Below are 25,455 nucleotides of genomic sequence, written 5' to 3'. Positions count from 1 at the left end.
AAGTGACAAGCATTTAATGGAAAATGAACAAATTAAACACAACAATGAGTCATTTTATCTAAGTTAATAACTTCTGTGAGAGCACGAAATTGCTTAGAATTACAAGTGGCAAGTACATAATTTCTAAGAACGGTTGTTAGTAAATGTAAGTAAATAGGAGACTGTGATAAAATTTAAAATGTCCAAATATTTTTGATTTCTTACTCTTAAGTAAAGTAGATTGATGAGTATATTATTTTATTGAGATATCTGAAATAAACTATTTTGATTGATTATGCTACTTTTATTAAACAAAGCAATTCCAAATCCATTTTAAAAGAAAGTAATTCCAAATCGCTGCGTATTCAAGGGGCGCTTGGCTGCCACCAGGTCCGCCAGCCGCTTATCCCATTTTGGAGGCTCAGGTGCATTACTAATGTAAAATTTTAATGAATTCATGTAACTGCGTCTCGGATAGCCTAAGTCTTATCCAAAGCTGTTTGAAACTGTATTGTTTTAAATGCAGGTTAACTCATCATTAATATCAAATCGTATACAGAATATATTACCTTTTGAATCAATAAAGATTTTACAGCATCGACCAAGATGCTGTTGTATTTGATGAATTTGAAACAAAAGTACCGTGCAAGAGTATCAACATTATTCAAGCTTTGACCTTGATTATATCGTTTAAATGCTACGGTAAAAGTGATTGCATGAATGCATATTTTAAGTTTAAAATTGGGGAAAATATGTCAAAGTAAAAATAGTTAAACTATCTGAATTTTGATTTCTTGTGATATTTTGAGAACCACATACAGAAGTTATCAAACAAATAATTTAGAATGGTGAAATTCTTTGTGTTTCTTGAATACTTTTTATGAACATTTTTATAAAGTAGACTAGAGATTGGGTTGTTCTTAGAGAAAACTTTGAGTAACTCCCAACAAGAAACTGTTTTCGCATAATACTTTCAATAAGTTTCGCATGTGGCTTTTAATTTCACAAGTAATTAATCTGAAACAGTTCACAGGCATTATTTATAAAAAAATGGAAAATTCCTATTTCTTTCATAAAATCTCAATTCATATTTCAAAATATTTCTCTCTACTATGCTTCATGTAATGAAACTCAGAAACTATGCAATGGAAATACAAGTTCTTTTAAGCATGCATACAAAATTCAGATGTCAGTTCAAAATTTAACACGCATTTAATTTTAAAGTAAAATTCTCTAGAAATTCATATCAATTATTCTAACTAAAGCTAATTATTTCTAAATTCATTAAATTAACCACATTTCTTTCACTTCGGATTGGGTTGCCTTACTAAATTAGCCCATTAGGTTATCTGTCTTTGTGGGCATATTGCAAGGGGAATGAAAAAATATTTACATCAATCAATTTTCAATCATGGAGGAACTATTTGTTAAAATTACACGAAATTTATATTTATAACTTGCAAAGAAATTTCAAATTAAACATTTAGTCCAAAACATGCAAAATTTTCTCTAACAATGGTTAAAATTATAGTATGACCTAAATTACTTTTCTGCCCGGAAAAGGAACGTCTGTATAAGGGTTCTGTGAAATTGTATTTAATTAAATATAAAATTTCAAATTACAAATATCAATTTGAAATAATTTTTTTAAATTAATCTTTCCATATAAATTTACTTTTTAAAAATTTGCATTTTAAAACTTAGTATGTATACCTAGCTATGCTTAGAATTATTTGCATATGGTGTCTAAAAATGTTAAAGAAAGCTATCTTTGGTAATTTTTAAAGTATGATAATGATTTTTTTTTGACTTGTTAGGCTACGGAAAATGTTTTTCTTTTAAACAACTTTTTACAGTATCTATAAAAGTTTCAGTTTTGTACATTTTTTAGAATATTAAATGGCTGAAATTATTGTAACACGAAAGCCTACCTCATTTTATACATTTGTAGACTGGAGCTATGGGTCTACAATCATTCAAGTGATATTTATTTCTGCAGTCTTTTTGAAATACCAAAAAAATGTGCTGGCTGAATATTTAAAAGATGATTATTCAGGAAAGCATGTTGGCATGAACTTTCAAAAGATGAAGGCAAATTTTAACACTGCATTACCTTAATCAACTATATCTAGGAAGACGGATCGGACGCTAGTCCCATTATCTTACCATCAAAATCAATTACCCCCTCAGATTTTTTGAGCATGGAGCAGGACGGGAAAAAAAAAAAAAAAAAAGGTCTCTACGAGTTAAATAGATAGGAAAAGAAAATGATGCATTTTATTTCCATATCGGTGAAATCCTAACGTTATGCTGTTATGCGAAATATAAATGTCATGTCATAGCATTTATATTTCGCAAAAATATCAGGAAAGACATGGGCAAAGGTAACTGTTTAGTATACACACAGCTTAAGCAAATAACTCTAGGGTGCTTTGCTTTTATTTAATAAACTTATATATATATATATATATACACACACACACACACACGCACACACACACAGTATTAACCGAATCCCAGACTTTTTGCTTCCAGCATGCATTTCTAAGCATCTTAGTCAGCTTTCTAATGATATATGAATATAGTATGTATCTCAAAGTTCTCTTTGCGTCCTTATTTCCTTAATAAGGAACATTCAAGTAAATAGAAGTCACAGATATGATGCTGAAAAATCGTATCTTGGCTGTGGTGTTATTAAATGTTCTTTTGTTCTAGTTAGAATGAATCCCGAGTTAAATTTCTATGCACTCTCTAATTATAAATGATTTAGTTAACTGCAAGTACTTTTAAATTTATAGTTATTTAATAAAAGTGTCACCGATTTTTAAAAATTTTTAATGTAATCAATATTGAAGTTAGTGCTACGATGCCTCCACTCCATCTCAAAGTTTTGAGCTGGTGTCGCCATCTATCAGTAGGCATTTGAACAGAAAACAAGGATTAGAGAATTAACTCCAATCTAAATTTATTTGCGACAAAAATTTCAACCAAGCATCAAATAATTCGCTTCGTCTTCGGAAAAATATTCTATCTGCAAACAGATAAACATTAAAAACTATTTTAAATGTTAAACTTGAATTTTCTTTCCTTTTTAAACTTTTATTGATGAATGCATTTAAAGAAACTAATCAGAATAAACATCAAATTGAAAATCACTGAATTTAAAATTTAAAATTTACGGATTATGTTTTTATTTATTATGTGTTATGTGATAGCAGGTAATTTAATAAGAGAACATTTGTATGGCTTGGATTGAAAGGCCCAATTTTCGGAGGAAAATTTGTGGAATTCTTGCGGATGAAAATTATTAAGCAATTAATAATAAAACAAGTCTCATGTAATGAATGCCGCACGCATAGATTTGTATTTGACTGAAAGAAATGTTTTAAAATGCAAAACTGAGCATAATTCTTTTTTATTTGGTAACTAAATCATTTTGCCTCAAAATAAATTCAATAATATATTCTTGACAAATGAATATACAAATTACACTCCTGAAAATGTTAAAAACAGATAACCGCATTTTTATGAAAATTTGTTGCTTGTTTATTCTGTTTAAAAATGTGAATTTTAATTTGCAATTTTTTTTAACTTAGTATGAATTATAGAAAAAAAAGTAATAAAACTGCTTTAATTCCAAGTAAGAAATTCCAAATAAGAAATTTTTTACTAATCTGAATACAAGAAATGAACGTTCACAGATTGTTGCATGCCATGCTTCATAGACTTCAAATACTTTCAATTACAGTCAAATGCTAACCGAATTTTTGAACTAGAAATAATTTTCTGATTTATGATCTTACAAAAATAATACCTTCTTTGATTTTTGCTATCATTTAAGCTAAAAAAATATTTTCTCAGATAAATGAACCTCAGCTAGGTTGTCACCGTAGTCGTAAAAGAGATTTTTTAAAATTCGCTTCTTAACCTTAGCTGTATGGGGCGTGTGACCCGCTTCCTAGAATTACGCGTGTCACACCGCTCTTGTATGTTAGTACAAATTTTAGGTACTTCCCAGAAAGATGTATAACATTGTAGTGTATGATGCTTGGAACTTTGTTTTTATCCTCAAAGAGGAATGTTTTACCCATATGCGTCTAATCGAGTCAAATCGCTAAGATGCGCATAAATCACAATAACACTAAATTTTGTTAAGTCACACTGAAATAAAATAAGTCGTCATTATCTGTATAAATTAGATGCAGTAAAATCCTTTCCCAGTTTTTTTTTTTTTTTTTTTTGGTACATTTAACGAAAATTATTTCGCTTTTGGAAGTATGCCTAACTTCAAATTAGTTTCCTAACTTCAAATTTTAAACTGAAATCCGAAACCTTTACAATTAGTTATCAAGTAATAATTTCTTAATTATGATTCGTTCATAATTTCTCCAATAGATGGCGCCATGACCTTTGGTGCTTTTCCTTTGCCTGGCATTTTTTTGTGTTATCATTTTTAATCCTACAGCTGAAAATTTTTTTTATTTAACCATTAAAATTAGACTCTTGCGAATTTCATTCACGCGATTTTTGTCGCTCATTATTTGTATTTTTAGCATTTAATCTATTCTTTTTGCTGTATGTGTCGAGATAGATTGGTAGATAGATCGACAGATAGAGATAGAAATATTTTAGAAATAAATATATTTTTAGAAAGCATTTGTAAAATGTGAAGTGATTCCTACCAGGATCATCGATCAGAAACTGCAAGTGACTGTAATTGTCCGCATGCACATTTGATATCAGCATCCGCGAATGCACACAAAAGAAGTATTACTTATTCTGTGAAAAAAATCTTTATTGACCAATCAAATGAACCAAATTTTCCCTAACTGATCGTTAAATGGGTTAATTTTGCATGGGTTAACTGATTAAGGCGGAGCAACGAGGACAATCTGAATGAAGGAAGGATTGCCTTCGTGGAGGTCATTTTAAAGGAACGTGCTGGGAATCACATTATATATAGGAAATAATATATGCCTTCCGCCAGAATATGACAACGTGGCCGACCTACCATTATTTAGCGATTACACTGCTCGGCCGCTTGTGAGTGCCAATACTTTTACCACAGGATGCAATTTCTGTAAATCGACCTATAGTAAGAATTTGTCACATGCGCCTTTTTTGTAAAAAATTCAAAAATCTTTGCACTTGTAATCATATCATCAATGTTATGCTGATGCAGGAACATGAAAACTGTGCAGTGCCCTCACCTTGATTCGAACTCCGGACCTCCCGAATACGTATTGAATATACTTCCAATTACACCACGAAGGCATGCGGAAAGAAGGGATAAAATAATTTACATACTCCTCATTTCAAAGGGATACTGGGAATTACGGTACCCTATCGCCAATCCTAGTGATAACGAATTATTGTTTACCACCTTTTAGTTCGGGCCCCAAGTGGTAGAAACATTAGGTTCTATCGATGCAGGAAAGTGAAAAACGTGTAGTGCCCTCACCGGGATTCGAACTTCGGACCTCCCGAATACTCGTCGAATGGGCTTCCAGTTCCACCACATGCGGAAAGGAGGAAGAAAATACCTTATAAACATTAAAACGCTGAATTCTTTTGGCGAGCATTTCTACAACACGTTCTTTAATGCGATTTCTTTTGTTAAACATTATATAGATGAGCTAATTTAATTGCTTCGTCGTATACTAGATATTTAAGAAACATACTTATGACAGTAGCCACTGACATCTTGTCGGTAATTAAGACTGCAGTTGTTCACAAACAAGTATTCCATGGCTTGTATATATGGAAATGTGTAATACAACGCTAAGTTGCATTGGAGTTTTATATATACTTGTGACAGAATTCGACGTCTAAAAAATCTGATGTGGACACCACATGATTTAATTGTACGGCCTATTAAATTATACGCATTTATTCCTTCCTGCACTTCATTTAAACTTATTTCCTTGAATTGTTCTAATTTAATTAGCCAATGACAAGGCAAGTTTAAAATTACATCAAAAATTGCAAATTTTAAAGTTAAATATCCCGATCAATTTTTGTCGTAAGGGAGTCAAACTTCTCATAATTTTATTCTTTCATAACGAGTATAAAATTTTCCCAAATACATGTATAGGAAGCGGGAGATCGTATTAAATGTTAGATTTCTTTATTTGCCGAAAATTTAGTTATATATTGATTTTTTTTTTTAAAGAATTGACTAGAAATGTATGACTACGACCAACAACAGCGAAAATAAAGACCTCGTAAGAACTTTAAAGCCGGGTAAGGGGAAAGATCATAAAAGTGGGTAAGGGTGTAAAGCCCGAGTGTCACGGATTATAGTTGCCTGAAGGTTTCTTGAGAGAGTACCGTATACCAGAAGACGCGCTGTTGGCTTCCCGCTCATTGTAGCACACAAAAGAGCGCGTTTAGCATGCTGTAGACAACATGTGCCTTGGACCAGGCTATTTATTGCAGCATCGCGCTTTTTATAGATGAGTCGAGATTCAGCCTGGACGCTGATTCTCGAGGTACTCAGAGAGTGAAGTGACTCCCTTTATTAGATACGCTACCAAGAACATCCATCTCCGAAAAAAAAATCATAATTATAAGGAGCTTCCTGTCCACAAGAGGCACTGAGCTATGCAGCACAACCTAGAATAATATAACAAAGCTATTACTTAAAACGTAGTATGCAAGCAGACCTGGAGCTGCCCTCCATAGCATGTACGTGCGAAAGACACCAATGTATATTTTAGAGAAAAAGAAAGGCATTGCCCGCGGTCTGGTAAAATACAAAGTATTGCAAGCAACGCCTGGCAGGATCCCCTGTAAGTCCTGTGGTGTGTAATTTATTTGGATTTTTAGTGTGGCTGGACAATACTCACATTACCAATGGTTAAACAATGGGTGTCCACATTTCTCCATATCCATATCTGGAGAGAGCTTGGGATACGATACCATCTCTTCCTCAGAAGGGATAAAGATCATTACACTGTGGTGGACTCGTAATGGTTTGGGAAGGCGTTATGTTGGACGGCCACACGGCCCTGCATGTGCTTAACTAAGGTACAGAGACAAGACCAGACCTATGTTAAGACCTATGTTCGACTTTTCAGAGGGTTCAGCTGGTCGACGATTACCTGGAAAGTGAAAACATTCGCCGCATGGATTGCCCAGCCAGATATACTGACCTGAATCCTATAAGTACAGCATGTCTGAGACGCTCTTGGAAGGGCAATTTCATCTCGCCATCTCCTTCTGAGACCCATGCCGGGGTTAAAGAATGTCTTGCTGCGGGAGTGGGATCGATTGCCACAGGGTCTCGTAAACTGCCTTCAGACCAGTATGCCCGTCTTGCTGTGCGACCTTTCTTGCTCTGAGAGGGGGTCATAACCCATATTAGACTCATTTTCAAACCGTTATCACAACTTGGATTTCGGGCATCCCTGCACTGTGGGATTTACTTATTATCATGCATATTTAAATTTTTTTTGAACATTATATCTCTTTCTCTTTCATAAATATATACTCACATCAAATTTCATTAAAATCTGCCCCTTAGGTTTTCAGAAATTTGACATAATATACAAATTTTCTTAATTTTGCACAAGAGTGTATGTATGTTCCTCGCATTGTGAAAAAATGACGGTACCTAGGGCCATCAAATTTTGGATAACGTAGTCCTCCACCCGAGCATGTACACCGGGAAGATCAAATTTAAATTTAGAATTTGTTTCATTATTTATTTCATATTTTGTAACATTTAACGATTTTTTGATTAACAACTCAATGATTTGAAAGCAAGCATTGGCAACACTGTTCGAAGTGAAGCATTTTTATCTCCAAAGCGCGAGACTCTTGCCATTCGGGAAAAAATGTAACATACAGCTTTCAGTTTTAACTAACTAACTCGGCTCTATGAAAAGCAATGTGTTGCCGCGGCAGGAAATAAAATACAGTTATCTTTCGCCTGCCAGCATGTTGATATTCAGTAAAGCTTAAGATACTTTTAAATTTAATATGGAAAGCTATTGAATATAAAGCTATGCAATTTAAAACAATAAACACAGTTTTTAAGAATATTTTTTGCCCCTTTTTAATGCGATTGATTTAAATAGACATGTATTAGAACCAAAATATGTCTAACTGTCATGAGATGTCATGTCAGAAATGCTAAATATATTTATGGAATTACACTGGCTGGACTCATTAAAATCATTCTATGTTTTTTTATGATAATTATAGTTTTTAAAGCCAGTTTTTTTAAAAAATAGTATAGCGAATATAAAAATATGTATTTCAAACTCTAACACTCTATCGGAAATTCTGTAGATATTCTGTTTTTAAATATTTTGTGATTTTGCTGTCGAACTGAATTTGATGTGGTGTAAATACGAAGACTGTGATATTCAATAAATAAAGTTGACACATGAAAAATAAATAATAAGAAAGTAAAAAATATTTAGCTATCTTGCTAAAAAAACTGAATATTGATATGATGAACTTAGAACAAACAGATTGAAAAAAATATTAAAATGTATGCCAACACTGCATTGAGAATTCTAAACATATGCTGCTATGCAGCTTTTAAAAGTTTTCTGATTTCGTTGTAGAACTATATGTGGCATAAGTGCGAAGAAGACGATGCTTAACATTAAAGCTAAAAAGATTTAAAAAAAAAAAAAGGTGTGCAAGAGCAGACTGGTAAACTACGCGCTCAGCGATAGCTTAAAGAAACTTAAAGAAACCTTCTGGGGCCAACGTTAAATCTAAAATCTTCCAGATTTTATCTAATATTTTTGTAAACTTATTTTATTATATGAAATTTGTTTCTTTTTATTTAAATAGTATATAACTGTTTAAATACGCTTCCATGAATGTTAATCTATTTGATAAATCATTAGTGATATAATGCAAATTTTCATTATAAGAAGTAAGGACCAAATTTATTGTAAATTTCTCTACATTTAGGGCATTATTATAATCCTTAGGATTAATTAAACTAACAAAACTCTTTTGAACAGAGGAAGAGCAAGAAAAGCTTGCGGAGGAGACCTTGGATGAGTTGGACTGGTGCTTAGAGCAACTAGAAACAATTCAAGCACATCGGTCTGTCGGAGATATGGCATTTAGTAAAGTAAGTGCTGTACGGAGTATGTTACCTTAATGGAAAGTCAGCAATTTATTAAGCAATGACATAATTTGCTCTACTGCGTAGAAAACCCGCAACAGCAAACTGCTGCTCCTGAAGCCGTCATATTCAATTTTGAGTGCTAATATAATATAATCAAATGTGATTACCTAGTAAATTAGACTAAATATTTAATGGAATATAACTACATAAATTTCAATCGAAGTTTTCATCAATTTACGTTAAGTTAATAGCAGTTCAGCGAAAAGCTCTTTAGTTGTAATATCAATTTATCAATTTATTACCATCATTAACTTTGATTAAATATTTGAGTAACGTTATTTTCAACAAAATAAAATGTACATCAAGAAAATAATGACCAAGTCTAATGCTAAATGTATATTTCTTTTACCGCAGAATTGAGCCAAATTTGTTGAAAGATTCTTCTTCGGAACTTATGACAATTTTTTATATTTTAATTCTGCTGTAATCAGTTCTTTAATATTTCTTGATTTAGACTCATAAATTTAATTTTTGACCATCCTGTAAATATTAAAGTCATTTAGAGTTAGCTCAGCTTACCATCGTAACCTGTGTATGAAAGAAGGAATAACAGCGAGGAGTGTAAGCAGCTTGAAGGGTGAACAAAAATCCTATAAAATTAATAAAACTAGAATAAAATAAATTTCAACCAATGACAGAACCCTGATCGGTATTTCTGCGTGTCTCGAACTAAAATTTTAATTTTAGATATTGAATGATTGAATGTTTCTTATATATTATTCAAGGACCAATTTAAACTTTTGTAATTTATTAGACTTAAGTAAGGTCGTTAATGAGCTAATTGATTCCTTGGGATAAATTTTGATATAATCCGTTTTTTAAACCGTTGAAGAGAACGTAGTATTTTAAATCATAGTATATAACAATTCTAAGGTTTTCAACAGGAGGCTTTAAGTACAATCTATTAAAATTAGGGAAAATTCAACCTCAGTTTAATGTTTATTTCATTTCATCAAATAGTGCTCCTTTTGGCACATTAAACTGGAGAGTATCTTTTACATCTGTTAAAATGCATTTTTTTCGAAAATGAAATATGTATTTGTGTGGGTTTTTCATTCTTATTAAGATGCATGCTGATTCACTTATATACACGGAATTTGAATAATTTTGAATCTGGATGTCTTTATGAAAAACAAAAGTCAAGTTTAAGTAAAATGTAAACTCTTTATTAATTAACAATTTTACGAGTGAAATATAGAAATAATATGTATATAATTTGATTTTAGGCTTTTCAGAAATTTTACTTATAGATAAAATAAGTAAAACTCGGGCAATATTGAGTCCTTTTCTCAGCCCTCTATAGTGCGAATTTGCAAAATTTCGCTTACATCCATTATCTTTTAAAAAATAGTACTCTTATTGGAGTGTTGAAGAAAAAGCTATCATGAATTATGGATTGCAATGCAAAACTTTCTAAATATATTTGATATAATATTTTTTGGATTTAGAGTAATTAAGAAACAATTTTTTTCGTTATTTCACATGGACATAACTGTGTGAAATTTTCTTTACTGCAAAGAATAGATTTACTATTTTCATTACGCTTAAAATTAATTATGAATTTAACAATTTTAATTCAAACTAATTAAAATGCACCCAACTTAAAAAAATTCTCTCAGTATAGTAGCATTTATTCTACAAAAAAATATTATAATATTTAAGTTTGCTATTTCTTGTTCTAAGATGGAGTTTTCTAATGTTTATTTGCATGCTCAATTGTTTTATAAGATCGTTATTTATTTGAATAAAATTTTCTCTAATGATAGTTTTAGATTTTCTGCTGCTAAAAGATTCTGATTAGAATTTTATATCCGAATGAACTATTTTAAGTAATAATTATTTGAAAGGTCTTACCTTATATCAATTTATTTTTAGTTCAAGAAAATGCTAAATAAGGAGTTAAGCCACTTCTCCTCCGAATCTAAATCCGGCAGCCAAATATCTGATTACATTTGTAGCACCTTCTTAGGTAAGGAACCAAACGGTGAGTGCAGTTAAATATTCAAGTAGAGTTGTAGTTATCTGATATCCTGCTTACTGTATGTTTTATCTTTCAGATAAAAAGCAAGAGTTTGATCTTGATACATTGAAAGAAGAAGATGAGGAAAATGAAGAGGTGACGGTAGCCCCACTCCTCCCAAAATCTAAAGGTCGGGCGGGTCAAGCAATGTCTAGAATCTCTGGAATAAAGAAAACAGTTTGCCATAGCAACAGCTTTAGTGTATTGCCCAAATACGGTGTGGAAACGCCAAGAGAGGACGAACTGGGAAGGGTAATATTTATATTTTGTGCTATTATTCAAGTTTCAAGGCGGAAGACATGTAATACGCGTAACATTCTCTTTAAATGCTAAGAGGAATGAAATTTGCGCTTTTGAGTGACTATGGTAGCTTTAAACTCGAACCAGTTTCTAAAAATCGCACGTATTAGTTATTTTTTAATCTATACAGCCATCTATATTGCTACGCAGAAGATATTAACTAAAATCGATCCGATATTGATGTTGCATTTAGAATACATACGCATAAATTTAACAATAACTAAATGATTCTGTAGATTCTTGTCTGCAGCTGGAATCTGTGGCTTTCATCAATGTGGTACAATTTCAAGTAAATTAGGCTTTACACGATGCGCTCATATATGATCTATGAATTAAGCAGAATATACTTATAATATAATAGAAAGAACTTATGAATTTTGTTATTTACAGTGAGACAGGCCTGTCTCCTTAGAATTATTACTATTTAAATTCCAATATAATACTATAGATCCAAATTCCACTAAGAGTTAGAAAAATATAAATATAACTTCAGAAATTTGTAAACTTTTTAGAGCCTATGTTTACTTTTTCCTGATCGCTTAGGAAATACTTGCCTTAGATTTAAAAAAAAAAAAGATTAAATTAAGATTTAGATTTAAAAAAAGTAATTTAAATTAATTCTAAAATTCAAATTTCCTTGGCAAGCAAGGCAATCAATTAGGGGCTTTACATACTGTAATTTATCAACTGCTTACAATAGTGCTAACTTTCCTTCATTTTTATTACATAGAAATACTGAAATAACAGAAAAAAATAAGTCATTTCTTATACATAGTTTATTGTTAAACGCAGTTAAAAGTAGATGTCTTCGCATATTTCCCGTTACCTCATTGCAAAAGAATTACATGTTCTCTCTATGGCTATTAATCGTTTTTAGCAATTAGCCATTTTACTTAAGCATGAAAGTATTGTATATACCCTGTTATTATACAAAGGTAAACAGCTGGAGATGTATATCAGGGTATATCCGGAATTTGATGTGGTACTAAAATAAACGTAGGGTAATGTTACTATTTAAGGTATACTTTTCATAATGTTAACCAGAGTTAATCGTTGTCGCCCATACGGGCTAGCGGTTAGCGGCGCTGACTGCCGTACCCAAGGGCCCGGGTTTGAATCCCAGAGAATGCATGGATATTTGTAAATGCATAGTGTCTGAGCGGCATGGGGGCATTCAAAATATGCGGCAAGCCAAAAGTCCTCTTGAGAGCTTAGTGGTAGGGGAAGAGGGGTGGGAGATCCTTGGACCCGTAGCCCCGAGGGGCTCTCTAAAATTAGAGGCAGAACTGAGTACACACTGCCCCCTGTATGGTGCTCAAGGCTTTTGCCAATGACAGTCGCAATCTTGCACTCCTTGCCACAATGAATTTCGTGAGCTTGTTCTACTGTTACTGTCAGACAAGTAAGGTAAGTCACGGAAACAAAAAACTTAATCGTGTTCTTCACGTGGGAAATACTGAAGTCATAGGCGAGTTTGAAAACGACCAGAACTTAAAGAATTGAATAGATCAGAAACCACAAAATAAATGATGATGTTCTTTGGTGCTAAATGTTAACATAGACCATCCTCTATCCGTATATCACAATTTACAGCAAAGAAAAACACATTCAAAATATTGTTGCATAATTTTGAGCTGTGATTAAGCATACAGACTTAAGATCCCTACTGAAACCGCCAATCATAAGTACACAATGGCGAGAATGATAGAAAGAAAGTCTCTTGGTTCGATCAGTAAAATAGTTTCGAGACCATGGTTAAATAGTTTTCTTCTAGGTACCAGTTATATCTGAAATTCCTATATTGTTAAATGTTAAATATGAAACTACTTGCCGTTAAAGGGAGTGATCGTATAGTGAAACGTGTACAGCATTTTTGCGTTGTGAAAAAAATGCATTCCGGGACCGCGCCGTGAGAGGATCGAAAACATAAAACATATACAAGATATAAAGGAAAAGTTCATATTAAATATATAAAGAAAACATACTGTAAGAGGTTCCAGATTAAATATCAGTTTATTCAATTACAACACAATAAGAAAAATCTTAACCTCATCTGAGAGTCTGTTCATTTAAATTCATAAAAAAAACTTAAGGTTTGTCTGGTGATTTAAAAGAAAGGGAAGGGAAACAATTTATGGCCTGAGAGTTAGATTTTAGATTCGACGTTGTTTTTACTGCTAAGGACGTTTTTGAAAAATCTTGCCTAAAGTTCCAACACACCAAAAAAAATAATACTTATCTTGAGTGGACATATTGAAGTGGAGGAGAGCTCATATCTTAGCTCTATCCTTACGTCACTTGGCAAATCCGCAAGACAGACTCGAACGGCACGACAATAAATTACATCAGCTATACCGTCAAATCTTACGCCTGCTACTGGTTTCCATAGAAGAAAATTATTCCCACTGGAAGCAAGAGAACAGCTTACACCGCACGGCTGTCTGCCTAGACTCTCAGCTCCACCAAGGAAAACGTAGACAATTAAGCTAGGCATTTTAGAGAACGGCTAACGCAGGCTTCCAGTTGACTAAGGTGACATAATTCCTTCTGTTTTCAAGTCGGAGTTCAGAGGACATCGTCCTGACTTTTTGCCGATACAGATAGAGACCCAAGTCTCTGTTAATTTTTTTTTGTTATTCGCTCAACAGTTTTTTTTTCTTCGCATTTTTGAGAAAACCCGCGGCCGGGGAGCATAATTGCCGCTCCCCGCCGGAAGCACAGCTCGATGCCGACTAAATCTTTTCCTTTCTCCTTCGCAACACCCCCAAGTTTTTTCTCAGTCTCCGTCAACAAGTCCGTCAAGCCCGAAAGTCAGCGAATCCAAGCAGTGAGTGCCTAAGCGAGTCAAGAGTGTGTCTCGCCTCTTAACCAAACGCGGCCGGGGAGCATATTTGTCGCTCCCCGCCGGAAAACATCCCGCTTCGTAATTACATTTTGTCCAGCAAGCCCGAAAATCAGCGAGTCAGTCAGAGAGTGCCTAAGCGAGTCCAGAGTAAGTGTGTATCCAACTCGAATTTCCTTCGTCTCCTTCACAAAAACGGGCTCCCACTATGGCTTCACTTATCGCCCCCTTAATTATGGCAAAATCTTCGTTTTCAACTCCAGAATGCGGAAATAAGGGTGATCGCGCATGCGCGCCCTTCTTCACTTAGCCAACAACCGGACCCTCAATCGCCAAAAACCTGAATGACTTACATTGAAAGACAAGTAGCAACCTTTGACCTTTCCGTCACGTACTTTCCTCTCTTAAGGTCAACTAACAATGAAAATTCTTTCTCGAACATTTTAAAGCGCGCGAAATCATGACTTGGCGAAAATTGCCTCCCTTTCCCTGCTTCTTTCACAATGAATAAAAGTTTGTACAAGATTTGCAAATAAAAGAAAATAAATAATATTCATTTATACTAAATAATATTTCGCGAAGCATCTGTTTCTCCCCAAAATTAAAGCCTTAAATTAAATAATTCAGAATCAAAATAAAATTTAAATTTCCATAAATCATAAAATCATTCACCTAATTTTTATAACGCTATCCGGTAATTTCTCTACATAACATTCCTTTCCCCTAAGGAATTAAATTTTGGTTTACCAAAATTTAGCAGACAGACACTTCTTGAAATACCATGACTCATACTGTGCAATAAGGCTAAAGGATAACATGATGTAACAATATTTCATACGACTCCTTGGTACAGTGACGTTACTGACACATTAAATGTAAAGTCCAAAATGTGCAAGTAAAACAACAAGATTAATCAAAGCAATTACTAATTAAAATACTCAAGGAAGATCATCAAAAATAATTAATCAAAAACATCAATTAAATCACTTAATTAAACCTAGAAATACTCAGAACACATACAAAAATAAAAATAAAAATAAGGCGCTAATCACAAACAAAATATGTCTAAGATCAATCAATAAGATAATTAACGCGCCGCAGATACATAAAATACATTCCTGAGAAAATAAACACACTAATAATTCAAACAATTCCAAATAAAATATGTCACATGAACGTATTCAAAAAAGGAGTAAAGACCCCTAAGTACTACGAAATTGAATAACTTCTAAGATTGAATCCCAAACAGTCACGTCTAAGAACAGAAGCGGCCTGATCAGGGCCAAGCATTAGAAAAGAAAAGAACGTTACAACACAAGGAACCTCGGAACCAGCCGAAAATACCCCACACAAAGATCAGAAAGAAGGAAAACGTGATTGTCCAAAAATTCAATCCAACCAAAATCAATTCCGAGAATGAACATAACGAATACGCTGTGCAAATACCAATTAGAATTTTATCCAATACACACACAAAAAATAATAATAATAATACAACCTAATGCATATACAAAATAACGTTTGGCCAATAATTACAAACAGATACTACCAATATACACATATAGACATAAAATGAAAATACAATTAAACTGTAAAAATTTCGTACATAATTCAAATGAGCAATGAGATCAGTGATACTTAAAAAAAAATTTTAAACTGCAATACCTAAACCCATACACACCTAATCATTACGTTAAACCATATCAAGTCAAAAATATTTCACTGTAATTCAAATCAAGCCAAAAAAAAAATCAACCAGCAAGAGTGAAGTGCCGCTAAAAATTTCAAACCTCACGGTAAACACTAGTGAGTAACAACACCAAACTTAAGTCCCCTTAGTAAGACAACACCAAAAAAAAAAAAATCCAGTAATTCTAAAAATCCCTTAAGTCCACGAGAAAAAAAATTCAACCTAGTCAAAGAAATCAATCAAAGCTGGACTGAAGCACGTTACTAGAACACTAAATAAAATATCACAAATCAAAAAGGTGTTCAAAACAAACCCCCCAATTTAGGCGAAAACTGAGATCTATTCTGCATCAGACTCTTCCAAAACGTTGTATAGTAACCTAAGCAATAGCTTTCAGCACACCTCCACCCAAACAAAAGAAACAAAGTAACTCTTTACCGCGTCCATGTAAGCTGAGAAAAGCGCTGTATTATAAATGACAGACTCAAACTTTACGTATCAAGCAAACCTCCAGACACGTTGAAAGAGAACATAAGATCTCTTATCTCGGAAAGAAAAATGCGCTGACTGAAACGTTACAATTCTGAACCAACACAATGAAAAGATACAACAATAGTTTTCTCAGATAACAAGTTCCTGTTTGCCCCCGGTGTAAGAGGTCAAGTGCCACCATGAAGTGCAAGTATTTACAAGAAAACGAGCTTTCAGGATATTACAACTTCACGCAAGACCTAACTGCAAGCAACAAATGCAAAGTTCTCAAAAGTGCTAAACTAAAAAAAATACTCATAACTCGTAACTCAAAATTCCCTAAAAATCACACAAATGAAATCCATAACTCAAATTCTACTATTTTCCTATGACCACAGAAATCTCAATTCTTCCACAGAAACCAAACATCAGAGAACTTACATTTTACGGACCTTGGCAGAAACCACCAAAACAAAACAAAAACCTGATACAACTATCTTGATACTACCAATGCAAATACAAAACTTAAGCCAAAACAAGTATTAACCCCAAATTCAGCAACAAGTCCAACCAAGAAAGAAAATTCAATAACTCAGATCAAATCTATTACGATTCACTAGCAAATTCAAGACAAACTACTTGTAATCAACAGAAAATTCCCACACATGAGTACAGAGCATAAGTAACTAATCTTCTCAAACTTATTTCAAACATTTTCACAAAACAAATTCCCGTTGTCACAAAATTCTCATTAAAATTCACTTTCTACAATTCACAAGACTAACTCTATTTCTACTGTTTAAACAATTCTCACATGACAACTCTTCACAAACTTAAACTCAGAAGATAACTAATCTCAATTACTCTGACTCATTAACTAATTAGAACTTCACTCAAGCTGAAGAATTCAATCCAAAAAAAAATTAAATATGCAAACATCACTATTGCTGATCTCAGGCAAAAATTCCAATCTAACCCATGTTAACCTTAAAACAGAATTTGGCAATTGAAAAAACAATCTACAATTTTTACTCATTCATTTGTATCATTATGCCTTCAGAACTTATAAAATTCATTGCTCAATACTAAATTAAATTTTCTAACACATTACACAATATACTGGAATCATATCAAAACAATGTAATCAAAAAAATAATAAGATACTTGGTAAACTAGATAATCATGAAAACATTACATACATTTCACAAAATATTATTCAATTAATTTAAAAAAATCAAAATTTCTCTAACGTTACCCCTCACAATTACACATTTCACAAGATTCTAGGTTAAATAAGTAGCAAAAACACAAAAAAAATTTCTAGCTACGCATAGCTATGGCTTGTCTCATTCAGTAAAATAATTAGAGTCTTTAATCTCTTTCTCTTAGAAGTGCTCAAAAAATGAGTCCAGTTTTTAAAGACAAGCACTCGAAACTTGTTACAAGGATATACAAATAGCATAGGATTATCGTGAAATAATTCATTTTCCATCTTGTATCATAAATCAGTACATCGAAAATCAAAAATACACATCTAGAAAACACACAAGGATTTTCAACAGTAAGAATGTACAGTACCTATTCTCCTACATTAAAAATATATATTTTTCCTAACTTTAAAGTTCAATTCTGATTGCCTAACGTTAAAGTCCTAAATTCCTGAAATTCACAAAGATTCTCAAAATTTATCCTCTTGTATTAACAACTTCATTAAAACAGTAAATTACTAAAAATAGGTAAATTCAAAATCAATTACTGATTCGATCCTTCACTAAGCAGAGGTCACGGCACCAATGTTATGAAGAAAAGAAGTTTCGTGAGAGGATCGTATAAACACAAAAAAAAATATACACTTATCTGGTGTAGGCATCTTGAAGTGGAGGAGAGCTCATATCTTAGCTCTATCCTTACGTCACTTGGCAAATCCGCAAGACAGAGACTCGAACGGCACCACAATAAATTACATCAGCTATACCGTCAAATCTTACGCCTGCTACTGGTTTCCATAGAAGAAAATTATTCCCACTGGAAGCAAGAGAACAGCTTACACCGCACGGCTGTCTGCCTAGACTCTCAGCTCCACCAAGGAAAACGTAGACAATTAAGCTAGGCATTTTAGAGAACGGCTAACGCAGGCTTCCAGTTGACTAAGGTGACATAATTCCTTCTGTTTTCAAGTCGGAGTTCAGAGGACATCGTCCTGACTTTTGCCGATACAGATAGAGACCCAAGTCTCTGTTAATTTTTTTTGTTATTCGCTCAACAGTTTTTTTTTTCTTCGCATTTTTGAGAAAACCCGCGGCCGGGGAGCATAATTGCCGCTCCCCGCCGGAAGCACAGCTCGATGCCGACTAAATCTTTTCCTTTCTCCTTCGCAACACCCACAAGTTTTTTCTCAGTCTCCGTCAACAAGTCCGTCAAGCCCGAAAGTCAGCGAATCCAAGCAGTGAGTGCCTAAGCGAGTCAAGAGTAAGTGTGTCTCGCCTCTTAACCAAACGCGGCCGGGGAGCATATTTGTCGCTCCCCGCCGGAAAACATCCCGCTTCGTAATTACATTTTGTCCAGCAAGCCCGAAAATCAGCGAGTCAGTCAGAGAGTGCCTAAGCGAGTCCAGAGTAAGTGTGTATCCAACTCGAATTTCCTTCGTCTCCTTCACAAAAACGGGCTCCCACTATGGCTTCACTTATCGCCCCCTTAATTATGGCAAAATCTTCGTTTTCAACTCCAGAATGCGGAAATAAGGGTGATCGCGCATGCGCTCTTCTTCACTTAGCCAACAACCGGATCCTCAATCGCCAAAAACCTGAATGACTTACATTGAAAGACAAGTAGCAACCTTTGACCTTTCCGTCACGTACTTTCCTCTCTTAAGGTCAACTAACAATGAAAATTCTTTCTCGAACATTCTAAAGCGCGCGAAATCATGACTTGGCGAAAATTGCCTCCCTTTCCCTGCTTCTTTCACAATGAATAAAAGTTTGTACAAGATTTGCAAATAAAAGAAAATAAATAATATTCATTTATACTAAATAATATTTCCCGAAGCATCTGTTTCTCCCCAAAATTAAAGCCTTAAATTAAATAATTCAGAATCAAAATAAAATTTAAATTTCCATAAATCATAAAATCATTCACCTAATTTTTATAACGCTATCCGGTAATTTCTCTACATAACAATCTTAGACCGACATCTGGGCATGATTGAGTAAATTTGCAGGCAGAGTGTATTGCAAGGTGAAAATATGCTCTGAATCTGTATCTTATATGCTCTGAGTCTGAGTCTGCATCTTAATGCTGTGAGTCTGCATGCTGCATCGGGCACTGGGAAATTGTTATGTCTGCTTATTCATGAACAGAGAATTTTGGTGTCTACCAATTGCGTAAATATTAGTGCAGGCAATATACGTCCTATTTCTTATGTTTCAAGTGAGCAACAGCATCATTCTGCAAGGGGTTTTATTTAGAAAATTAATTTCATTGCATACTAATTGTTATATGAAAGACAAATAAAAATACTATGGGTTTTCCCAAGTCACCAGACATTAATCTAATCAAATGTACCGGCACAACAAATATAATAGGCTGACACTTAATTATGTAATAAAAGAGTAGGTACATGATTGACTACAGAAGTAAGACCATTGGACTTAAAGACTACTAATGAAGTGCCGGCAACATTGAGTAGAAATCATGGAGCCTCTGATAGTTTTAATGTTTCATCCAGTATTCGGTGTAAGTACAGCGAAAATTCCTTGTAGAACGTGGACAAATTGTTTCTTAATTTTCTTTTATCCCGAGATTATTTCTCTCTTGCATTCTTTTTAGATACTAAGCCGGATCTTAGTATCTAAATCGAATAGCAGTTAGGTTTTAAATAGTTGAATATATATGACTGATACTTTAAAAAAATTCCATTTACTGTCCTCCGTTTTACTTCAATGCGATTTTATATTCTTAATGAAATGGAATCAATATGCTCCCCTTTACTTTGTTACTCGAAAATCAGTTTCATTATAAATGCAGAAAATGATTTAAATTAATAAATGCAACAGTTAAATATTTATGTTCTTAAATTAATACAGAAATTCGATGCGTCTACGAAGGGTGAATTTTAATAATATCTCTTTAAAATGATGCTTTAAGTTTAATTTTATTAAACTCAGTAAATCTGTTTTAAAGTTACGATGTTTATCATTAATTCATATGTATGGCGTAATTTAAATGGAGTAAAATAGGGTTTGAGAGAGATATGTTGGGTATTGCTTGTGTAAACTAATTTTTACAGACAGCTGAAAAAGACAGGAAAAGCTAAGCATTTCGATCGTCTGTGAAAGGAAGTAATTTCTAAGTGCTTCCAATTTATGCACTTCATACTAAACATTGTTTGGAATTACTTCCTTCAACTAGCTTACTCAACATGAAGTAAGCAATAATGTCTAAGGTCTCTAATGTTCTAAAAAATACAGAGAGACCAGTTCACCAAATTTATCATATCAGGAACTTCTTATTTTGCATGTGGTTGCACGTTACTATTGGGCTATTGAATCAAAGTATTTGCAATAGAGCAACGAAAGTAGAACGCTTGAATTTTGTCTGGCGTGATATAATGCGTCCGAAAAGACATTGTGAAACAGAATACGAATTCCTCTGAATGAAACGGAGGGATATATTTCAACCATGTGAATTAGCACTCAACGAATAGCAGTGAGAGTCTGAGTACAATTTTCAGCTTAAGTTATATTTTTCTAAAAGCAAGTAAACTCAAAGAACTGCTATAATTATACCTTTTCCTTTAAATTTTGCTAACCTGAAGATATGTGTGTAACTATTCTCTCTATCGCATTTATCTTATCGTAGTCATTTGTTATACAATATTGGTTGTTTCTGTTTTAAAAAATGTAGACAGCTTTGTGGAGCCATAGCATATACTCTCTTTTTTTTTTTTTACCTTTACACGAGGAGTAAAAGAGAAAACGCATTATACATTTTACAAATGCATGCCTGACTCAAAAACTGGCTATATAGTATTAGACAACTGTAGGAAGAGGTATCGGAGGTTCAATAATTTAACATTCTACTGCTACGCAAGAGATCCTGGGTTCTATTCTCAGTCTTTGCAATGAATGTTAAATAAATAAAGCTAAATAACCTTGGAGCTGCAGGCGTGGATCCCTTGCAGAGCGTTGCATGTTACGAAACATATTTGTTTTCACATAAAAAATGTGACAAAGAGTGAAACTGATCCATGAGATATCAAGTTAATGTTTGGGAAAATGTAATTAATGGCTTAGGTAGCCCTGAACAAATGGCTGGTATACAGATGACAAGAGTCTTGGTTGATTATCGGCCAAGGAAATTCTTCGCATTGTACCGAAAAAGCTATATTTATGAATGAATAATGGCTTAGCTTATTATAAAATTTGATTGCAATATATCATCCCCAAGAAATAATTCATGAGCATACAATTAAATACCATATTTATGGAGTTTCCTATAAAATCCTATTCGTTCAGAAAGCGTACTGCTTTCGGAGATAATGGGATTTATTTTTTGAACATTATTTTTTGTCTGAACTGTCTTCTAAAATATACGAGACGACGATTTGCAACATAGAAAGCTTTTCGACTAACTATGATTCATTTACAAATTAGTTAAAGAAATACTTTTATTGTCAAAAGACGTTTTCTCATTGAACAAGAGATATATACGCAACATTATTTTGAAATGCAATCAGTTTTTTTTAACGCACAAATTTATACCTTTATTTATATCCTAGGTAAATTGGGTAACTAAGAACTGACTGTATGATTAGTTACGTGTACTGCATCGTCGTGTTTATCGCATTTATAAAAAGTGAAAATTTGCATATAATTTATTTCTGTGCTCAGTGTGGTGAGGGCACGGCAGTATACTTTAAATACCGTTTTTATTTTTAATGTGATAACTTTTGCAAATTTTAAGAAATATTTTAAAGTTAATTCATGCTAAAATTTGAACTGATGTATGGAATTTTCAACTAATTTTACATAATTATATCCCCTACATTTTTTCAGTTATTGAATGATGTGGATCGATGGGGAGTGGACATCTTCAAAATAGCGGAATGTTCAAACAATCATCCTCTTACAGCAGTATGTTATAAAATCTTCAGGGTAAGTCTTGCCTGATACTTTTGCATATTTAACTAACATCTAGTTACTATTTAGTTAGATAAATGCGTGAAACTATGTAGAAGATAACAGTTATATAAAGAGCTAACAATATGGTAATAAAAGAAATGTTAAAATGTTAGGAAGAGTCAAAAAGTAGCCTTATACTAATATTTATTTTTGGTTGGTAGGCAGAGAAAACTATCTGCACAATAAAATTTCTTCTCTTAGCCGCTTTTCTATATAACAACCGAGATCTGAGCTATTTATACCACCATGGCTCAAGTTTCAATGTAGCCTTTTTATAAAAGTCCGTTTAGTTAGTGTTCAGACACCTACAGATGATCTATTATAATTTTACCTTCGAAACGAAGCATCAAGATTTTCTTTTGTGAATTTTAACGTTTTTTCATTTGGTTTGTAATAAATGGATTTCATATTATATCTCTTCATTTGCAGATGACATTAAGAAGAGTTCATGCAACTTGACAATTTCAGCCTCGAAAGGGGGGTATGCCTCAGTTTAAAGCCGTCCAGAGAATATATTAATTATTAAGCTATAGTAATAAGTTTCAAATATTAATGCGCATAGTTGCTGTTTGTGAGTGCGGCAAGTTTCAGCAGCTTAATCAAAATTAGAGCTGAAACTGTCACTGAAAATCTGGGTTCAACTTTTATTTCGATTGTTTTACGTCATACTTTGAAGATTCATCTGCTCAGGAAACCATGGGTATGAAATTTTACTGAACATTTTGAATGTGATACCAGGATATCTAAAAAGGAACGCATACATAATGTTTCAAAAGCAAAAATAAATTTATTCAAATCAAATAAAAATCAGTTTCTTCTGATCAGATTGAGTAGGAATGTAGGCTACGAAAATTCTAAATCATCAGAAATTTCCGGGACTAAAATTTCTTTTTCAAACGATGTGTCTGCATTCTTGCGCCGATTATTTGAAGTGATAATTTTAAGTCCTATAAAAAAGATTATTGAAGCCTGTTTTAAAGTTCAAGCAGTCTTTTAGAAAGTACTATTTTTACTGAATGAAACTAGTAAATATTGTTACTGAAGTCTATGTACTAATAATTTATTTTTCAGTTGTAATACTTGGATTTCAAATTACGCTTTTCAGTATTGTAATTTATTCAGTAAGTAAAATTTTTGTGAACATATATTATCACATAGAAACAAAGTTCACGTTATCTTTCTTAAATGATATTGTACTTTGTCAACAATTCGTAGTTCTGGGTTTAAGACGAAACATATATTATTTAGATTCAGATTAAATAAAATAAAGTTTTGAGTATCTTCACGATTACTGTTTAGCTTATCTGAAAAATTATTCGCTGTAATTAAAAAATATCTGGCAGATATATAATGGCAGGTAGACAGGCCCAAAAATAAGCACATCTTTGTAATAGAATGTGCGTGAGGAAATGGGGTTTTTACCAAGAGACAAAACCGCTCTGCTGGCGTAAATCATCATTTCCCGCGCGGTCGCTACACGAATGTTGAACTTGCTGACATGTATTGTTTTTATATGGAGCTGGAGGCGGAAACGGAGCAGCCTTGCTGATAAAATGCATTTCAGCGAACTTCACGTTCATGTAGCAATGCATAACGCTCGAAATTCACTCGAAAAATGAAGATTTACAACCAGCAAAACTGTTCTGCATAAAGTATTACACTAAGCAGTGTAAAACGAGGAAAGGAACTTTAATTCTTTAAATTCCAGTTTTGCGTAGCGTTCATTGAGCTTAAAAGAAAGAGAAAATAAGGTGGCTTATTGCAGCTGGGATGTGAAGGCTGGAGAAAATTCCTTTTGTGATGTCACTCGAACAGAAGTCAGCGACTTTTAACTCACAGGCTGTTCAACACGTAGGTGTTTAAACGGAGGCTTTCTCGTGGCGACATCTATCAGTCGAACAGGAAGCACTCTGCAAGAGCCGCATTGGCGTTCAAGGACAGAACGTAATTCAAGTCATGCGAGTGAAATACTTTATGTCATTAAAGAACTATTTAGTATAGTTTTCGAGTAATTAAATTCTTTCGAATTTTCGAGCGTTGTCTGGTTGAGCGGGCCGCTATAGCTGTAACCGCGTGAGAAAAGAGTTTTCCACCTTTTCTAGGCAATTAAAGTTGGGGGTTTGGCTCTTTCCCATCTGTCTAAAACGGAGATTAGTTTTAGGTTTCGGAACGTGCGATAGGGAAGGCTTGGAGTAAAAATTCTTAGTTTGGAAAAAGGAAAATACTTTAAAAAATATTTCTGACAGGGAGTTAGATTTCCTTTCGCTAGGGCTCTTTGGAATTTATTCCTCTATACCTCTATTACCGTTGGTTAGAACAAAATTAAAATTGGTTACAGCAAAATTAAAATGTTTCTGAGCAAACCCGTTGAGAAATTTACGGGTGTTTTCTTACAGTGGAGATCCCAAGTTTTCTTCTGAAGTTGTAAAAGAAGAGAGCATCAGATTTGTTGGAGATTTGGGTTGTGAAAAAGTGCTGAAGATGTAAGGAGTGAAAACAGGGAGTTTGCCTCGGGTCAACGGCCAAGGTTCCCCTCCATCTCCGCTTCGGACAGAAAGTGCTCCGTCGGACAGAAAGAACTGCGGCGTCTTGATTTAACAAGTTTATTCCTTATATAAAACTCCAAAGGGCCCGTTTGGGGACCCCCCTTTCGAGCAATAGGCTTGCTGATATCCAGCGCTCTGGTGACTTCATAATTTCACCTTTCCACAATGCTCCGTCTCTTAAAAGTTTTTTTTATATATATTTCTGTCTGATTAAATGAAGAAAATTATAATATGCTTGAAGAAGTCTACTTGATTTAGTCGAGTTCGTCTA

The 25,455-nt window shown here is 33.5% G+C and overlaps 1 protein-coding gene across 8 annotated transcripts in view; it reads left to right on the top strand.

The window, feature by feature from the left end:
* The window catches only part of LOC118198261 (3',5'-cyclic-AMP phosphodiesterase 4C-like), a 539,317-nt gene that overhangs the window by 489,544 nt on the left and 24,318 nt on the right, over positions 1-25,455 (top strand). For 7 of the 8 annotated variants that reach the window (XM_085809228.1, XM_085809230.1, XM_085809226.1 and 4 more), the window contains 4 exons: positions 8,967-9,079; positions 11,012-11,120; positions 11,194-11,408; positions 22,513-22,611. In XM_085809228.1, the coding sequence (XP_085665354.1) occupies positions 8,967-9,079; positions 11,012-11,120; positions 11,194-11,408; positions 22,513-22,611 (536 nt within the window). The remainder of the gene's footprint in view (positions 1-8,966; positions 9,080-11,011; positions 11,121-11,193; positions 11,409-22,512; positions 22,612-25,455) is intronic. The other variant, XM_085809224.1, reaches the window with a different exon arrangement.

This window comes from Stegodyphus dumicola, chromosome X2 (assembly GCF_044657685.1).
Source record: "Stegodyphus dumicola isolate Sdum_Otavi_A_Nest chromosome X2, ASM4465768v1".
Classification (NCBI taxonomy): domain Eukaryota; kingdom Metazoa; phylum Arthropoda; class Arachnida; order Araneae; family Eresidae; genus Stegodyphus; species Stegodyphus dumicola.
This window is presented reverse-complemented; position numbering and strand designations above follow the sequence as displayed.